The sequence below is a fragment of the Ailuropoda melanoleuca genome, chromosome 14 (assembly GCF_002007445.2).
Source record: "Ailuropoda melanoleuca isolate Jingjing chromosome 14, ASM200744v2, whole genome shotgun sequence".
Classification (NCBI taxonomy): domain Eukaryota; kingdom Metazoa; phylum Chordata; class Mammalia; order Carnivora; family Ursidae; genus Ailuropoda; species Ailuropoda melanoleuca.
The window spans coordinates 32,145,784-32,162,837 of NC_048231.1; the positions used below are offsets into that span (position 1 = coordinate 32,145,784).

Below are 17,054 nucleotides of genomic sequence, written 5' to 3' on the forward strand. Positions count from 1 at the left end.
TACCCTCCCTCCCTCCTTTCTTTCTTGACAAAGAAAATCAAGAAAATCCAATCCTTAAGTCATCTGCTTGATGAAGGAAGCAAAACAAAGACAACTGGAAATAATGTGATTCGTGGACAAAAGCTAGAGCAATGGCTGGGCTTTTTTTTTTTCTTCTTCTTTCTTTTTTTCTTTTCTTTCTTTCTTCTTCTTTTTTTTTTTTTTTGTTTTGTTAATGAATGGAAAAGAGACACATAATGGCAGCTGATGTTGATAAACTTTCCGTATTTGAAATTAGATTCCCTAGGAGGTATATACTATGTATTTTTTGAGTAATAATGTGGTTACAGAATTCCAATGTCATAGTGAAGTGCAATGAAAAACAGCTTTAGCTATACGCTTTTAGCCCTGCTGCAGAAGAGACCAGTCTGCCTTCATCTGGGCAGGAACCCATCTATTTCACTGTTCTAGAATTTTAGCACTCAAAAATTATATGAAAGTCCAAATCAACTGAAATTGCTTTAGCTAATCACTTGGAAGGGCCTGGGGAGTAAGAAAGACATTGCATCTTCTCACAGATCTCCAAGCCTGATTGAAAAGTCACACTGAAAATGGTACGAACAGCTGTCCACAATTTTATCAGTCCTACGATTGTGGTGACAATGTTGTACCTGGACATTCTGAAATTTCAATTTGGCAATGAAAATTCTACCAAGATTTCTGATAACTTTTAGCTACAACTACCTTAAAAATAATAGATTGATGATTTCATTTCCTAGAAAAACTTATTTTATAAATACTTTGTTTACATTTTAGATTGTATTTGTCCTTACTTAATTTAAAATGATGAATCTAGTTTGAATCAGCTGTTATTCCAAGCTATCATGCTTAAGCTATGTCAACAGCATTTATTTGTACTAATGTTCATATTTCCATCAAAATTTGCCTGTGGAACATATACAATTCTTAATTTTAAAATGTCAGTTCTTGAGATATACTGTATGAAGCTATTGTCAGCTTCTCTATTTCAAAATACAATCAGCATATAACTATATTGATATTAGAAAATATTTGTTTTTTAAAATATATTGATGTATGATAAAGATGATCTAATTTGTGAATGCATATGCGTGTGTGGTTACTTTTTATAATGTGAAATAATGAATAATGAATTTACTCAAAATAAAACATAGGTTAATGAGATACCAGTGTTTGTGAAAAAAGTTTTAAATACTTTCCTGCAGCTTTTATTCTACAGTTAAAGAGGAAGACAGTTCATTTTTAAGTAATGAACGAGCAGCACACCAACATCAACTATAACTTATTCAGGGGACAGCTACTCAGCTTGAGACTTGTCCAAGACATTTGTTTCCCCTTTTCCTTTCATATGGCCTCTTCGGGGCTATTTTTAGTGATTCTTAGTATACTGTTTCATTTAAGGACAGTCAGAGAAATGGAACTGTTGAACTACTCATTTTGTCAGTAGTTAAAACTTGGGTAGATTTGAGAGACTGGACAATATGGACTCAGTGAACTCAGTATTCTTTGTGGATTTCATGTAACTGTCAGCATCACTCACGTGGAACTGAGTGAGTGATTAGGGGAGAATGTGTGTGGTGCGTCACGACACATCCAGCACCTTGCTTCATACTCAGCATTGACTCTGTTGCTTTAAATAAAATGGAGAATTTCAGTTTATTTGTTTAGTAATAACTAATAATAACAGCAGAGTTAGGGGCTTTATTTTCCATCATGCGCACGGGAGAAGAGTAAAGTGCTTAGTCACTACTGCATGTAGAGTTCAGGAGTACGCGCAAGTCAGCTGCGGTCTTGTGCCTACTTTACTAAACTGTCAGAGAAGACGATCAATCAACGTAACTTTCGGGAGTTTTTTTTTTCCCCCCCGCAGAGCATGATTTCTGAAACCGTTGGCCTGTTTGCTAAGATTATACTTCCAAGGACGGATACATAAAAACAGTAAAGAACAAAGTGGTGACAGTTATGGATTTCCACGTCTATCTCAGTTTACACCAGAAGCAAGATTGGTACTCTTCGTAAAAATTCTCAGTGTAACAACTCATCAAAAAGACCCTTTAAACTAGTCGTGTGATGTCTGTCACTGCAGCAGGATAGGGATGGCTGGCTCCTTTATCTTCTTGTTAACTATGGAAACTTGCATTTTTAAGGACAGGTTCTAGAAGTCGCTAGTTCACGTTTCAAGTGAAATAACAGACCCAATAGAACTCTGTTGTACTGGCAGAAAGGGAGATCGGGCCAAAAAGGATTTTACTTACTAGAGAGGAGCGTATGGAGTCTTTCTGACATAACCCCATACACATTTAAAAATCATTTCCATTATTTGACTCCCTGAGTTCAGACATCTTATTCTGGAAGGATGGGTCCCTTCGCCCTGCAGTCAGTGAGCATATGTGAGATAGTCAAACTGAAGTAGACCAGAGTCTTCAGTTGAGTAGGAGTCTTGCAGTGAGGATGAAATGAATTGGATCAGCTCAGTAATCTGTTCTCAGTTGTTACAGCGGGTGTGACAGTGTGTGAGTGTGGGTGAGTGTATGTGTATGCGTGTATGTGTCAGAACAGTTTTTAAACCTGGCGCTTAAATATAGTGAAGACTTGTTGCAATGTTCCGACTCCCCCCCCCGCCCCTCAGCTGAAACCTTGAATTTTTGGGGTAAGGTCTATTACGTTTTTCATTAGTCTGCAGTTTTTCACCACACATAAATACTTGGAAAAGCTAAGACCTAGTGTCTTAGGGACTTCTTCAAGTAATATGGGGGGATTGTTTAAAAAAAAAGTTTTTTAAAGCAGGGAATATGGCCATTTTCTACCTCCAAGGGTCATGTGTTAGATATAGTTTTACGTGCTGTCATTGTTTTGCAGTGCACACGGGAGGGGAGGGGCGAGTGGGAGCTGAACGTTCTAGGAGTCCTTCAATAACAGTGAAGCTTTTTATAGCTGGCTTTGGCCTTATTTATTTCAGAGGATATTATGTTCTCAGAAACTTTCTTTTCTACATTTCATCTCTTAAAGGTGAGTAATTTGAACGCTCTTTTATTTCTCTTTCCACTATTTTTCCACAAACACACTTGACTATGGAATACCAACAAGTCAGTTAAGAATGTTGATTGGGCTTAGTCCTCTGTATTTGCCTCGTTCTAGGTCCTGCCATTGCCTGGCCGCTACCGAGTGTCAGCCGGTGCTCTGAAAGGAATTCAGAAATGAAGTCATATGCAGATTTGAGAATGATGAAAAGTCAGTGTTTAGAATGCTGCTTAATAGTATTACCTTAAGTACGATTCACATTACTGTGATTTATATTCATAATCAAGATGACTAATAAATTCATTTTAAGTATATTTAAACATTGGATACCAAACAGACAGAAATCCAGTTAGGCATTTAGTCAACATATTTGACACTCCCAATTAGCTAGCTTTATCCGTGGTTCTCTGAATTTGGTCCTGAAATATTTTCTTGTCTCTATCACAGAAAATGACTGAGAAAATTTCGGAGGTATTTGCTCTTTTCTCTGTAACCTCGGGACAAAGCCAGTGCTTATGTTCTGTGTAAGCAAAGTGGGTAACAGAGGGGAGTGCATGGTGCCTGTATATTTACGATGTTTTAGATAGAAGGGAGGAAGAGTGAAATGGGCCAGGGGGCTGGGGTCAGGCCATACCACGTGGGGTGACCTTGGGCAAGCGTTCTCCTTTCTCTGAGAGGAGATTTTTTCCCATGAAGGCAAAAGTGCCTGGGGCCTGTGAACGTCCTCATGACGCATGACCCGGTCTGTGCCCCCCAGTTCTTTCCTGTGTGAAATGAAGGTATTGAACTCGATCTGCGGCTCTGTTAATCCCTCTGTCAAAGGATCTCCCACACTGCGGAGTAGCCAGGGCTGCCCCGAGGCTGAGGCCACGGTCAGGACTGCCTACAGCTGTTTTCTTCTAATTTTAGTCTGCAAGAAATGGTTCTATAACAGATTAAAATGCAACCCTCAGGGCGCCTGGGTGGCTCGGTCGTTACGTCTGCCTTCGGCTCAGGGCGTGATCCCGGCGTTCTGGGATCGAGCCCCACATCAGGCTCCTCCACTGGGAGCCTGCTTCTTCCTCTCCCACTCCCCTGCTTGTGTTCCCTCTCTCGCTGACTATCTTTCTCTGTCAAATACATAAATGAAATCTTAANAGCCTGCTTCTTCCTCTCCCACTCCCCCTGCTTGTGTTCCCTCTCTCGCTGGCTATCTTTCTCTGTCAAATACATAAATGAAATCTTAAAAAAAAAAATGCAACCCTTCCTTTGCTCCAGAGGAAAGAGAGTGAAGCCCATGACTCATGAAGAATGTGTTTTCCTCCCAAAGGCTTCTTCGTCTTGAAATAGGGTTCTGATGCACTGTTTTTTTAAAGTCCAGATACGTGAGTAACAGAGAAAGGTAAAATATTCTACCAAGCTAGTCTTGAGTCAATAACAAAGGCTCCGAGAGGCAGGCTTAAAATACCAGACAGATGGTACAGACCTCTCCTTAAAATAAGTGTGAATTTAATAGTCCGGTTTATCTTGAGAATGGCTCAGACCAGCAGAGGACAAGGGGGACACTCTCTTCTTCCGCCACCCCGGGGCCACCAGACTCAGACTCTGCTGGAACGCTAAGTACTTACCCATGTCTTCAGTCAGAGGAGAGCTGGAGTCACCACACTGCCCAGAAATAGAAGCGTTCTAGAGGTTTCTTCATAGATCATGAAGTGCATTGTCTGGTCCACTTTGATGATGGGAGGCATGGAATAAGCCATAATCTGCAGGGCTCCCGCCTCTGCCTCAGTTCTTTTTTTATCAACCTCCATCCCTGCTCTGCGTAAAACCTAGAAAAGGAAATAATGTGGAAGACCATTTGTGGGGCAGTGGCGAGGAGGGGATTAATTGAGCCCCTTGACATTTTTTGCTATGGTCCTTACCTGTGGGGCCCTCCCCCCTCCTGAGATTTAGTGGTCCAGGCTCATCGGTGCTGAGAGGAAGGGTCTGAGGTTGTGCCAGGGACTGCCTTAGAAGCCCAGAACAATACCGGGGGACCCCAGACCACATTGTGGGTGTGGACCCAGGGGCCTGTCTGCCTAGCCAGTTCACGCACACGCACATCCAATCAACAAATACTTAGCATGGCCTTCGTGCTACTGAATCTTGAGGGAGCGGATACCCCCCCAAATGTTTCCACGTTGCCTGGGACCCCTGAATACTTTGACCTTCCTTTTGGCAGGCACGGTGGGGCAGGGGCCTGGTTACTCTTCTGTAGAAGCTTCCTCGGTCGCTGGTACCGCCCTGAGGCAGTGCCTGGGGTCCCTGCAGTCTCCCTGGACCCTGGTTGCCGGGACTCAGGCCACTGCTCGTGTCCGGGAGGCCCTCTTGTCTAGAACCCTCATGTAATGCAAACGCCTTACCGACAGAATTTTTATTAGAGGAGATCATGGGAACATCTGCCCCTCCAAACCAGTAGCTCTTCCACTGAGAACACCGATTCGCTGATGGACTCCATGTGGAAGGTGACCAACCTCGCTCTTAGTAGCTTCACAGGCAGAACTAAGGCCAAAGAGTCTGAGTCGGTTAGGGAGGAATTACAGAGAGGGGTGGGTGTATTAACAAAAACAATTTTAGCCATTGGTGGATTGAGCTGGTTTTCAAAGAATTGGTGAGTTCTCCGTCATTGGAAGCACTGAAAGAAAGAATGAGGGGGCTGTTTTGTAGGGATTTTCTAGAGACTTCCACAAGGGGTGGGAAATTGGGCCAGGTGACCTCTGGGGGATTCTTTCATCTTGAAAGTGGTGTCATTTCATGCAATTTTAATGACTCTGTGACCCAGTTCCATTTTGGGGTCAATCTTGAGCATTGGGAGGGAAGAGGGAGAGGTCCACATAAGAGGAATTAAATGAGTTACATGTTTTGGGGTTTTTTTTAAAGATTTTATTTATTTATTCAACAGAGATAGAGACAGCCAGCGAGAGAGGGAACACAAGCAGGGGGAGTGGGAGAGGAAGAAGCAGGCTCATAGTGGAGGAGCCTGACGTGGGGCCCGATCCCATAACGCCAGGATCACACCCTGAGCTGAAGGCAGACACTTAACCGCTGTGCCACCCAGGCGCCCCCTAAATGAGTTACATGTTTTAACAAAGTAGCTCAAAATTATTAAAACATCCAACTGGAGTGCTGTTTCAAATTTTTTGGAATTTTCCATCTAATTTTCCACTACAATTTCTCCACGACAGCATGGTATTTTATCGATGTTAAATGGTTTGCAAAAATATTTGTTGGTTTTGGTCACGTGTCATGCTTTGGGATTGGGCCCTCCTGAAGGATCTTGACTTACCTTGGGTACTTTCAGGTTTCTTGAAGTAACTGAGAGCTCAGGGAGGTCAGCCCGGAGTGAGAAGACTCTTCTTTTTTTTTTTTTTTTAAGATTTTATTTATTTATTTGACAGAGATAGAGACAGCCAGTGAGAGAGGGAACACAAGCAGGGGGAGTGGGAGAGGAAGAAGCAGGCTCATAGCGGAAGAGCCTGATGTGGGGCTCGATCCCATAACGCTGGGATCACGCCCTGAGCCGAAGGCAGACGCTTAACCGCTGTGCCACCCAGGCGCCCCGAGAAGACTCTTCTGATTGCTAACCGCTTAAGCAGTTCACACATCTCATACTTCTGATCTGGCTGGAACTTTGGGAAGAAAGTTTCCCACGTTTCTGCAGGACGAGTACATAGAATGGCGAAATGTAGACAAAAGCCATAGACTCTGAACACTAAAAAGTTCACACCAGCCTTCTGCTGCCACGGTGGCCACGTGAATTCAGCACCCGGGGAGGTGGGACAGAAAGAAGCCTGCACAAGTGTCCAGAGTGTCGGGAGCCCGGGTGTGAGTTTGGCCCCTGCCGTTTATCATGTGACGTGGGTCAGGCTAACCTCTCTGAGCTTCGCTTTCATTGCCATAGTAGGTGGGGGTGACCCTATTTTCTCTAAGAATCCGAGGACAAGCGACCTTGTCACTTGCCCCCCACCCCAGTCACAAAAGCAGAGAAGGAGCAAAGATGTAACCCTAAACCTCTCAGATGCTAGGCCCGCTTTTTTTCCAACGGACGAGTAGATGCACCGTGTCCGAATGTCAGGGGAGGATGGGGTGCAGGTGCCCAGAAGGTGCTGGAAAGGTGAGGTCACCAGGGCAGGGGCAGCAAACGGAAACTTGTCCAGCACTGCGACCGGTACACCTCCTGGGTTCCCGCACGTTTTGATCTGTTTATGAAACAAAGCACGGCCGAGAGAATCATCTGGTGTTAAGCAGATGCCGGCCAGACAGGACAGGAGGAGCCGGACAGAGAGCCACGTCGCTGGGAAAGCAGAGCCTTGTGTCAAGGCACCTCGCAGCAAGATGTAAGCCACAGACAGGAATTAACCCCCTGTCCGCATGACTCTTCTCAAAGAGTGAGGGAATTGCCCCCCACCCAGTCTCTTTGTCAACATAATGACTCCTGAGCCCTTTGGACTGTGAGGTGTTGGGAAAATTCGGAGTCACACACTGTATCGAAGTGCCTCTTGGATACACTGAGGAAGGTCTGTTTGATATCATGATCCTTGCGGATGAACGCCGAACTCCCCTGGGGGAGAGGCCCAGCCCTGGGGGTGGGGGGAGGCCGTCTTGGAGCTGCTGCGAGAGGTCAGGCCTGTGTGCGGTCCGGCTCCCCGGACCTGCAGGTGGAGTCCGTGCTCCAGCTGGACCTCGGTCAGCCCCCTGGTCCCCAGCATCAGGGAGAGGACCACGCATGCTGCCTGGAGATCTGGTGCAGCAGGCCGAACCGGTTAGAGGTGGTCTCAGAGAGCAGCTGCCCTCTGGCCACGAGCCAGGGCTCAACCTCCACCTCCTTGGCCTCAACCCGAGCTCCCTGGCCATTCTCTTTCGGGGGCCTTTGGGGTGGTCTGTGGAATCTCCAACCGTGCCTGGGCCTCTGGCACCTGGGGGCCCGGGGCTGAGCCCGGCGCCAGCCACATCTCAGCCAGGAGGCAGGGAAGCTGGAGGCTCAGCACGGCCTGCATCCGAGCAGTGGGGAGACCACAGGAGCGCCTCCGGCAGCAAGCCTTCCTCAGGAGAGAAGGCGCACAGATGGTGTTTAACGCTCGATACCTGTCTCCTCCTGTGTCACCGTGCAGTTGTGTCACCGACCCCACTTTCTTCCTGCCCGGGGTGGTCGGGCTCTCAGCTCTGCAGGGAGACCCCGAGCAAGTAGGGGCCGCATTTGTTCACCCCCGGAGCGGCATTATTTCTCAGAGCAAAACTTCCTCTGGATTCAATCCCCCGCCAGGCCCTGGGTTGCTGGGCTGAGGGCAGGGGCCTCCAGCATTCCCCAGTCCTCCCACTGCCTCCCAGCAGGCGTGGGGATTATCGAGGGTGAGGGTGAGGTCTGGGTCCCAGCCCGACTGGGTGAGGGTCCCAGCAGAATGGGGCAGTGGGGAGGTCAAGCTTGGATTCACCCACTTGGTTCACTGCCCTTGATCGTTGGGCTGGACAGCAGCCAGCCTCCTGCCCGAGCTGGGCTGTGGTGATTGGAATTCTCCCCCTGAACCTCTCCTCTGCATTCCACCCAGCCCTGGGCCCAGGTCTGTGGCCCCTGCCTCCACTGTACCCGGAGCGCCCCAGAACAGAAACAGGTGAGTCTCGGATTCGCCTGCAGCAGGCCTGGGCTAAGCCCCCCTGGGACCCTCCCAGCTGATCCTCGCAGCGGCCTGTGAACCGGGTCCTGGCTCTCTCGGCCCCTGTCACGCATCCGGGTGGGGCTGGCCTTCCAGCAAGGGATGTGGGTCTCCAAACCCACACTCGCCATCCCTAGCTGCCTCCACCCCCCACCTCCCTGGGCCCCTGAGCACCTGCATGGTTCCCATCTGAATAAACGCCTGTGGGTTGGGCGGTGCCACTTGGCTGTCCCCACACTTGGTTCTTGGGGGTCAGCTGGCAGCACCCTTGCTCTCTTCTGGGACCCCCGGTGCCCTAGGGAGGCGGGAGGCTGCAGTTCCCATCGACGGAGACCCTCATTCCGAACCAGGCCACCTGGAGCCCATTGCGAAAGAGTGAAGCTCCCAGGCCTCTCCTCCCTGATGCAGGGCCCGTGTCCGCGTCCGTGTGGACATAAAACAACAGCTGGCCCTGGGATACACGGGTGTCCCTGCCTGCTGCTTACTGGATAGTCCCAGGTAACCCCGGAAGCCTGTGTCCATCTGCTGACTGGAGCAGAATGTCTGCAGGGGTCCCTCCCCTCTCCGGGCACCGGGGGCCCTCAGGCATGCCAAGGGTGCATCAACTTAAGTAGAACCTTGGAAGGAGACATCAAGGGCTCACCGGCCACTCCTCAGCCCTGACTGCCTGGAGTAGCAGCCCCGCCCCCAGTCCTGGAAGGGGTAGGCTGGGCCCCTGGGAAGCAAGCCAGGGACCCGAGTGTGGTTTGCACAGTGAGTGTTGTGGGCGTGACGTCTCAAGCCTTGAAAGCTCTTCCTCTGGCCACCATCCTGCAAAGGCAGGCCCCCGCATCTAGGACGCACCTCTAAGCCACTCCTGTCCTATGGGTGTCTGGGGTGAGGGCTTGGCACTGCCTGGACACCCACCCCCTCACCTCGGACGCACCCAGACCCAACGAGAACATCTCTCCCCCATACCTCGCTGGTGGGACCCTTTGAAAGTCTCCTTTAATCAGCTGGCTCTTACCAGCGAGTGGCCCCCTGGTGCCTGGGAAGGTCCTTCACTCAGAGAAAGGACAGGAAAGGTTAGGGTTTGCAGCAAATATTTGCTATTCCAAAGGTGCTCCCCAAGGGACTGTTACTGATTAACATCCCGCTTGGAGGTGGTGTTTCTACAAAAGCGAAGACAGAGACAGGCTTCCCATATTTCCCAGCTGCTTTTCCAACCCGGAATACAACTGGAATTCCGCTGTGAGAGCTGCTGCTTCTCAACCCCAGGTGTTGTTCTGGAAGGATCCAGCGCCTCGTGGGATGGACTTGCTCCAGTGGCTGAGCAGCTCATGTGAAGAAAGGCGATGGTGGATCCCACAGAGGCCCCCTGGATCCCCAGTCCAGAGCTGGGCACCCCGTGGTGGTGGTGTGGGGGGGGGAAGAGACAGTAAGACCTGCTCCGCTGATCCGAGCATAAGGTTTTCTGGAATGTGAATCATACTTGGTCAAGATCCCAAAAATAAAATGCAAATCTTCCTCTGATTTATAGTAGCTGTCTTCACAGGAAACTCAGCGGGAATGAAAACCCTGGGGGTAACCGGTGTTTTCATATGAAATCAAACACCCGCAGGACTGTGAGGGTCTGGGCTCAGATGATTTTTGGCCAGGTTCTTTACCCGTCTGGACTTGCAGTGGAACATCGGTCATGTGGGACCCGGGTCACTCCATCGAGAGGGACAGTCCTGTGCAGTCCAGGATATCTGACATCTCTGACCCTCATGGGCTAAATGCCAACCGCATTTCCTCAAATCTTTGTGGAAACCAAAGTGCCCCAACATGTTTCCAGAGTGTTCCTTGGAGCAGCACCTGCTCAGCTGAGAAGGACTACCCGATGAGGTCAAGGTGAGGGGTGCAGGTGGACTTTTCAGCCTTGACCTTCCCATCTGCAATGTCCTGCAGCTGACGGGGGAGGGGCTCCTTCCTGCGGACTGGGGTGGGGGGTGGGGTTCAGCTTTGCCAGATGTCCGAGAGGGACCAGCGGGCCGAACGCTATGGAGCGCGGTGTTCACGGATGGCTTCAGGACTCCACAGATGTCACTGCGTTGCATTTGACCCTCTGCGAGGCTCTCACAACGCCTGCCAGGGTTTCAGAAAAGATCTTTCCAAGGGAAGGCCGCAGAATGTATTGGGAAGAGTGTGAGGGCCTCCGCCAGCCAACCCTGGGCCCCCCGCTATATTCACTGGGGAATGCAACTCAGCCGCTCCGTGCTCGCTTCCCCCCCCCCTTTGTAGAACGGAGTCCCTGGCCTAGGACTCAGCAGCACCCAGAGGCAGCAAGGAGCTGGACATCAAGTGCCAGCCCCCAGAAGTGTGGCTTAGAAGCTCTGTGCCTTTGGCAAGGACATGAGTTCTGCGCTGTCCCCAGCAGGTCACACTCAGTCCCTACTGCTGTCGCTGGGGCTCCTTCCCAGCTGTGCACCCTGAACTAGCTCCCCACCCTCACTCGGCCTCGGTTTTCCCATCTATAAAATGGGCTCCCAAGGCCGAACTCTTAGCACTGCTGTACCTGCAGCTCATGGGGTCGTGCAGGTGAAGAGCTTGATGCCTGGCCCGATGAGATAATGAATGGTTGTTGCTGTGTGACACTGGGTCAGAAGGGACGTCAGAGGTCACACGGCACCCAGATTCAGACTTTACAGAGGAGGAAATGTGAGAGACCACCGTGAGCTGGCTCTGTGTGCACGAAGCTTGGGTAGGTGGGAGGTGCGATGTGGAAAAGAAAAGGCTTCCCAGCCTCTGACTCCTCCTCCACCCAGTGTCTGGGAGAACAGCTCCCACCGCCCGGGCCCCGGGCCCCTCTCTATGGGCCGGCAAGGCAGGCACATGCCGGGAGCGCATGCTGCTTAGCCCTGCAAGCGGCAGGGACGTCTGTGACAAGCACTCAGCCCGGTGCCTGGCAGGGCGAATGCGGGCTGCTGTCAGCAGGACTCATGGCCCTGCCTGGGGCAGGTGGACGGACTGACAGCCTGTCCAGGCTTCCAAGAGCTACGTGCAAGGGTCTGGGTGGAAGCGGTGATTGGAAGGAACAGTTGCCTAGTTACCAAAAGCTCTTGAGGGAGCTCACCTAGTCGAGATGCAGCTATCCTTACAAGAGAAAGGCCTTCCCAAGGCCTTCAGGAGGCCCCATGAAGACAGAGGCGGGGACTGGGACGTGTGTCTACAAGTCCTGGGACGCCAGGGCCCGCCAGCAGCCACCACAGCTAGGTGACAAGCCCAGAATGGGTTCTGTCTCTGAGCCTCCTGCGGGAAAAACCCTGCTGACGCCTTATGCTCCCACTTTGGGCCTCCAAAACTGTGAAAGAATTTGTTTCTGTGTCTGAAGACACCTCTCATGTGGTGACTGATCGCAACGGTTGTAGGAAACGAATAAGTTATGTATTGCCAATCTCCGGCTGCATAGCGGGCGCTAGCGTTCCCCCCAGCACTGCGTGCCCATGGTCTCCCCACCATCCGCGGGCTGTCCTGGGAAGCTCTCACGGCTTCGCCGACCCGACAGACAGGGAACGGCATCTCCGTGGAGTTTTAACTTGCATTCTTTTAAAATTGGAAGTGAAGTTGAACATGTTTTCATAAATTCCAGCAGTGCAGATGAGGGCTATCTGCCCAGGAATGACCTTGCAAATATATTCTCTCCAGTTTTCATTCCTGTTGCAAAGTATGAATTTTTGACCAGGCAATTAAAAAACATACTTCTTATGTAGTCAAATTTGCCCATCTTTTCTTTAATTTCATCTGGACTGTGAGTCATGGGCAGAAAACCTTTTCCTACGCCTGCATTGTAGAGGAATTGACCAGTGCTTTCTTCTGCTACCCCTCTAGATCCCTTTTTCTCACAGAAATCTCTGATTCTTAGTTCATTCTTATGTATGGTGTGAAGAATGGGTGTACTTGTATCTTTTTTCCCCAATGACTATGCAGTTTTCCCAACCCTGTTTATTTAAAAGTCTTTCTTTTTTGAGTATTAAGTTCCCATGTGTCCTGGTGTCTATTTCCAGTCTCCCAAGCCTGTGTCACTGGGCTGCCCCCGGACTTACGTTCCAGAGCCACAGAATCAATTAGCAGATCTGTGTGCTTTGCTTTCACATCTGTTCAGGCTGGTTCCCTATCCTCCCCACCCCCACCCATATCTTCTCCTTGTCAGTGTTTTCCTGGCTCTTTATCTTTCTATATGGGCTTTGGGATCATCTTATCTATTTCCAAAGAAAAAAAAAATTTACTAGTACTTTTATCGGAATACCATCGAATTGTTAAATGAACCCAGAGAAGACGGATATCCAGGTGATACTGAGGTGTCTTATATAAGAAGGAGTATCTTTTCCATTTGTTCAAGTCTAATTTTGCATCTTTAAGGAGTCATATCATAATTTTCTCGATGTAGATTCTGCATATTTCTTGTTTATTTCTAAGTGTTGTATTTGGGGGCGGGTTATTACTGGGTTTTCTCCCCTGTTATTTAACTGGTTGTGATTTGTGTATATGAAGGCTCATGTTTTTGCATGTTGATGCTATCGCCTGATGGCTTGCTGAATTCTTTTGTTACATGAGTTTGTTTTATCACTAATTTGCTAGGGTTCTGCAAGTGTATTATATGCCATCTGCAAGTAGTGTTGTATTTCATTTTTTCCCATTCCATCCCTCTGCTTTCTCTTGTCTAACTGCATGGCGTAATACCCTCAGGACAACGTGAAATGGTGGCGGATATAACGCAGCCCTGTCTTACTCTTGACCTTAGTCGGAATGCATTTAGTGCTTTTTTGTTAAGTAAGATGATGGCTTTGGGATTCAGGTCTAATTATACCTTCCATATCTATCTATCTATCTATCTATCTATCTATCTATCTATCTATCTATCTATCTATATCTATCATCTATCTATCTATCTATCTATCTATCTATCTATCTATCTATCATCTATCATCTATCTATATCATCTATCTATCTATCTAATTCTTCTTTATCTCATTTAATGCTTTTTGCCCCAAACTAGGAGGGTAAGTCTCATCCTCTGGCAACGTTTCTCTAGCGCCCTCCACTGACAAAGCTTAACATCATGTCCAGATCCAGTTTTTGCAGAACAGGGGATTAAGAGAGTTCTGGAGCTTGAAGCAACAAATCAATCACTATTACTTTGGACAGTTAATTATATTTTAAAGACATTTAAACAACGTTTTTTCTTTGTTCGCATATATACCCTTTCCAGTCCTTTTCATTCTTTTGCGTAGGTCCAAATTTCCACTTAGAACCATGTTGTTTCAGCCTGAAGAACTACTTAAAATTTTTCTTTAGGGCAGGGACAAACTTTCTCAGCTTTTGTTTGTCTGGAGAAAAACCTTTATTTTGCCTTTGTTTCTGAAGGATTGTTTTGTTTCTTTCTTTTTTGAAGATGTCACAACATTCCCCTTAGTGCTTCAAAGATGTCTTTCTGTCATGTTTGGGCTTGCATGATTTCCTCCTTTTCTAGAAATAATTTCACACTTACAAAAATGTACAAAAACGATAGTGTTTCCACATGCCCTTCCCCCGGCTTCCGCATATTACATAACCACAGCACGGTGGTCCACACCAGAAAATTACAGGAGTCAAGATGGCATGCTGTCATTCGAGTTTGTCACCTGTCCCACTTCATCCCTTCAAGCACACCTGCCAGCAGCTGCAGTGGTGGTGATTTATTTGGACAGAAGAACCTGGAGAAGACGGGGGGAGCCTCGCACTACCCAGAGCATTGCTGGTACGCAGGGTCAGCTGGGGCTCGGCTCCCGGGGGGCGGCTTTAGGTCGGGTTCACAACCTTGCCCAAGAAAAGGCTGCTCCACGAGAAGTGGTCGAAGATCATGAGAAGGAAGGGCCGGTCGAAGCGGAAGGTGAGCGGCTCAGACGCCCCCTCCAGCATGACCCTGGGGCAGGTGGCTGCTTCCAAGCCCTTCTCATCCAGCTGCAGCACAGCCTTATGGACCACCTGTGGGGTACGGGGCCGAAGAAGGTGGAGGTTGAGCGCCCGGGGCATGTTGGGAGTTTGCCACCCCTCACCGCTTCCATTCCTCCCAGCCTTGGTTTTACAGGTGGCAAAGCTGAGGCTCAGAGAGGGTCACTTGCTGGCTCCTCATCTAAGAGGCAGCCCCAGGACAAGGGCCAGGGTCTGTCCCCCTCCAGAACCCAGCTCACACCTAGACTTCTTCCCTAGAAAGCGGGCCGATGGAGCCCACCACAGGCAGATCAGGGGTCTCGCCATACGCACTGGACCTCAGTGTCTACATCAGGCACTCCTTACCAGGTCCTGGGCAAGGTGGACCTTGCTCCTTTTGCACCCTGCTGGCCAAACATTAGGGGCCCGTTTCGGCAAGTGCTCATGTCTACTCAGAACGGAAAGGGGCCGTTGAACTGTCTCTTGCTGTGATCAAAATTAGGAGGAGTTCTGCAATCAGCAAAATGCTTGTGCAGCTCGTATCAGATGCCTTCAGTGAATCGGAACGGGCTAATGATCAATGTCTTCTGGGGCAGGGGAGCTCCTTGACCGGACAGCCAGGAGCCGGAGGCACCGCAAGAAGCCGGCCTGGGGTCAGCAGCCCTGCACTTTGTCTTGGGAAATGAGGCTTTGAGTTGGATAGACCCCAGGCCAAACGTCAGGCTGTCATTTACCAGCTCTGTGGCCCTGGTGAGCGATCTACCTTTCCCAAGCCAGAGGATCGTCCTTGGAGAAATCGTGGTCCCCATACGAGGAAGTGGCTGTTTGACCCCATCGTCTGCACACCAGGCATTTTATCGCCCCCACGGTGTGCCGGGCGCCACGATGGTCCAAGTCTGTGTGCTTGAGGGAGGGGCTGCTGCCACCTCAGCCGTCTCCTGCCCCCTCTCTTTCGGCCACCACACGACCCTGAGACCCCGTGAGGGCAGGGCCATGTCTCAGTAATGCAGGTGCACCCGGAGCCCAGCAGTTTGGGGCACAGAGTGGGCGTCCAATAAATGTTTTCTGAATGACGGAGGGACCCACAGAGCATAAAGGTAAAGAATGAAGGGAGAGAGTGTAGTGGGTAGACTGTCTGATGGGGCTGCATTCAGACGTTTCCCATTTTCCTGGATCCTTTTTGGAGGGGGTCCCACCCTTGTCACTAGCTCCTGTGTCACTGTGGAGACATCATATTTTCCCGCTGAGCCTCCATTTGCCCTGTTGTAAGAGTTGGGGTGTGGATAAGACCCGGGGCTCTCCACCTGGGGCTTAGAGACCTATTCATGAAGGGGCCCCATGTTCCTTATTATTATTTGTACTGTGAATTTTTTTGCGGAAAATAAGAGGGACTCTAGGGACACTTACCTTTGACAACTTCAGCGGGGCCTCTCGGGTGATGCCGGAGAAATCTGCCTCCTTGTCGAGCAAGTCTGCAATGCCCATGTCCCCCAGAATGGCCCTGAGGTCGTAGGCTCCGGAGATGACCACCCTTGGGACATACAGGTTTACCTGGCTGCTTAGGGGTAAGCAGACGGGGTTAGCCTTTCCTGGGGCTGGGCCTGCCCCCCCTCCGTCTTCGGTTTCCCTTGTGATCCCTCCAGACCCTGCCTCCCAGCCTGACACGATCTTTGTGGAAAAGGGGAAGGGACAGAACAAGACATAGGATTTGCCTCTCCCTCCATCACACAGGCAGCGTCCTCTCCGGGCCTCTGAATCGCTGAATCTTTTCTTCTCAGCTCTTCCTTTGAGTGGATTCCACCTGTGGTATAGCTGCGCCCCTGGACTTTGAAGAGAAGGGTCCCTAAAGAAGTCCCTGTGGTCCCCCAAGCACCCCCAGGCAGAAGCAGAGGAGTGGAGGGAGCACCCGGCTGGGAGCAGGGTCCTGGCCCCAGCCCTGCCACTAATGCTGTGTGGCTTTAACCAAGCCCTGTCCCTCTCTGTGCTTGTCCTCATCCACACAGCAAGGCAGTGCAGGGCAACAAGGGCACTAGATGGGGGAGAGCCACTGGCAGTCGGGGAGACTGGCCCTACCTAACACCTGCTGGATGTCCTTTAGCTTCTGTATCGCATCTAATGCACGCATGCGCTTGCAGCCTTAGGACGTTGGAAGCCAGCATCTGCAGTGTCCCCACAGAGAGAATGAAACTCAAGAGGAGCTGAGGAACTTCCCAAAGTCAGACCACTGGGAAGCAGCAGAATCGTGGAGAGGCCACGAGGAGTTGCTTCAAAGCCCCCTTGCCTCATGGGAGGACGGGGAGGGGGGAAGGGAGGGGGGAGCAGGATGGAGGGAGGAGGTAGAAGGAGAAGGGAGCAGGAGGGAGGAGGGAGAGGGAGGAAGGGAGGAGGGAGAGGGAGGAAGGGAGGGGAGAGGGA

At 49.9% G+C, this 17,054-nt stretch overlaps 1 protein-coding gene and 1 long non-coding RNA gene across 4 annotated transcripts in view; one reads left to right on the forward strand and one right to left on the reverse strand.

Moving 5' to 3' along the window:
* The first annotated feature begins 8,561 nt into the window (after window positions 1-8,561).
* LOC117795906 lies at window positions 8,562-12,438 on the forward strand. Its single transcript, XR_004620065.1, has 2 exons — window positions 8,562-8,666; window positions 9,808-12,438. It is a non-coding gene; the product is annotated as an uncharacterized LOC117795906 (long non-coding RNA).
* Window positions 12,439-13,635: 1,197 nt separating this feature from the next.
* SERPINA6 (serpin family A member 6) overlaps window positions 13,636-17,054 on the reverse strand; it is a 22,249-nt gene continuing 18,830 nt past the window's right edge. For 2 of the 3 annotated variants that reach the window (XM_034643375.1, XM_034643374.1), the window contains exons 4-5: window positions 16,047-16,197; window positions 13,636-14,693 (exon numbers count right to left, since the gene is read on the reverse strand). In XM_034643375.1, the coding sequence (XP_034499266.1) occupies window positions 14,508-14,693; window positions 16,047-16,197 (337 nt within the window). In that variant the 3' untranslated portion in view covers window positions 13,636-14,507. The remainder of the gene's footprint in view (window positions 14,694-16,046; window positions 16,198-17,054) is intronic. The other variant, XM_034643376.1, reaches the window with a different exon arrangement.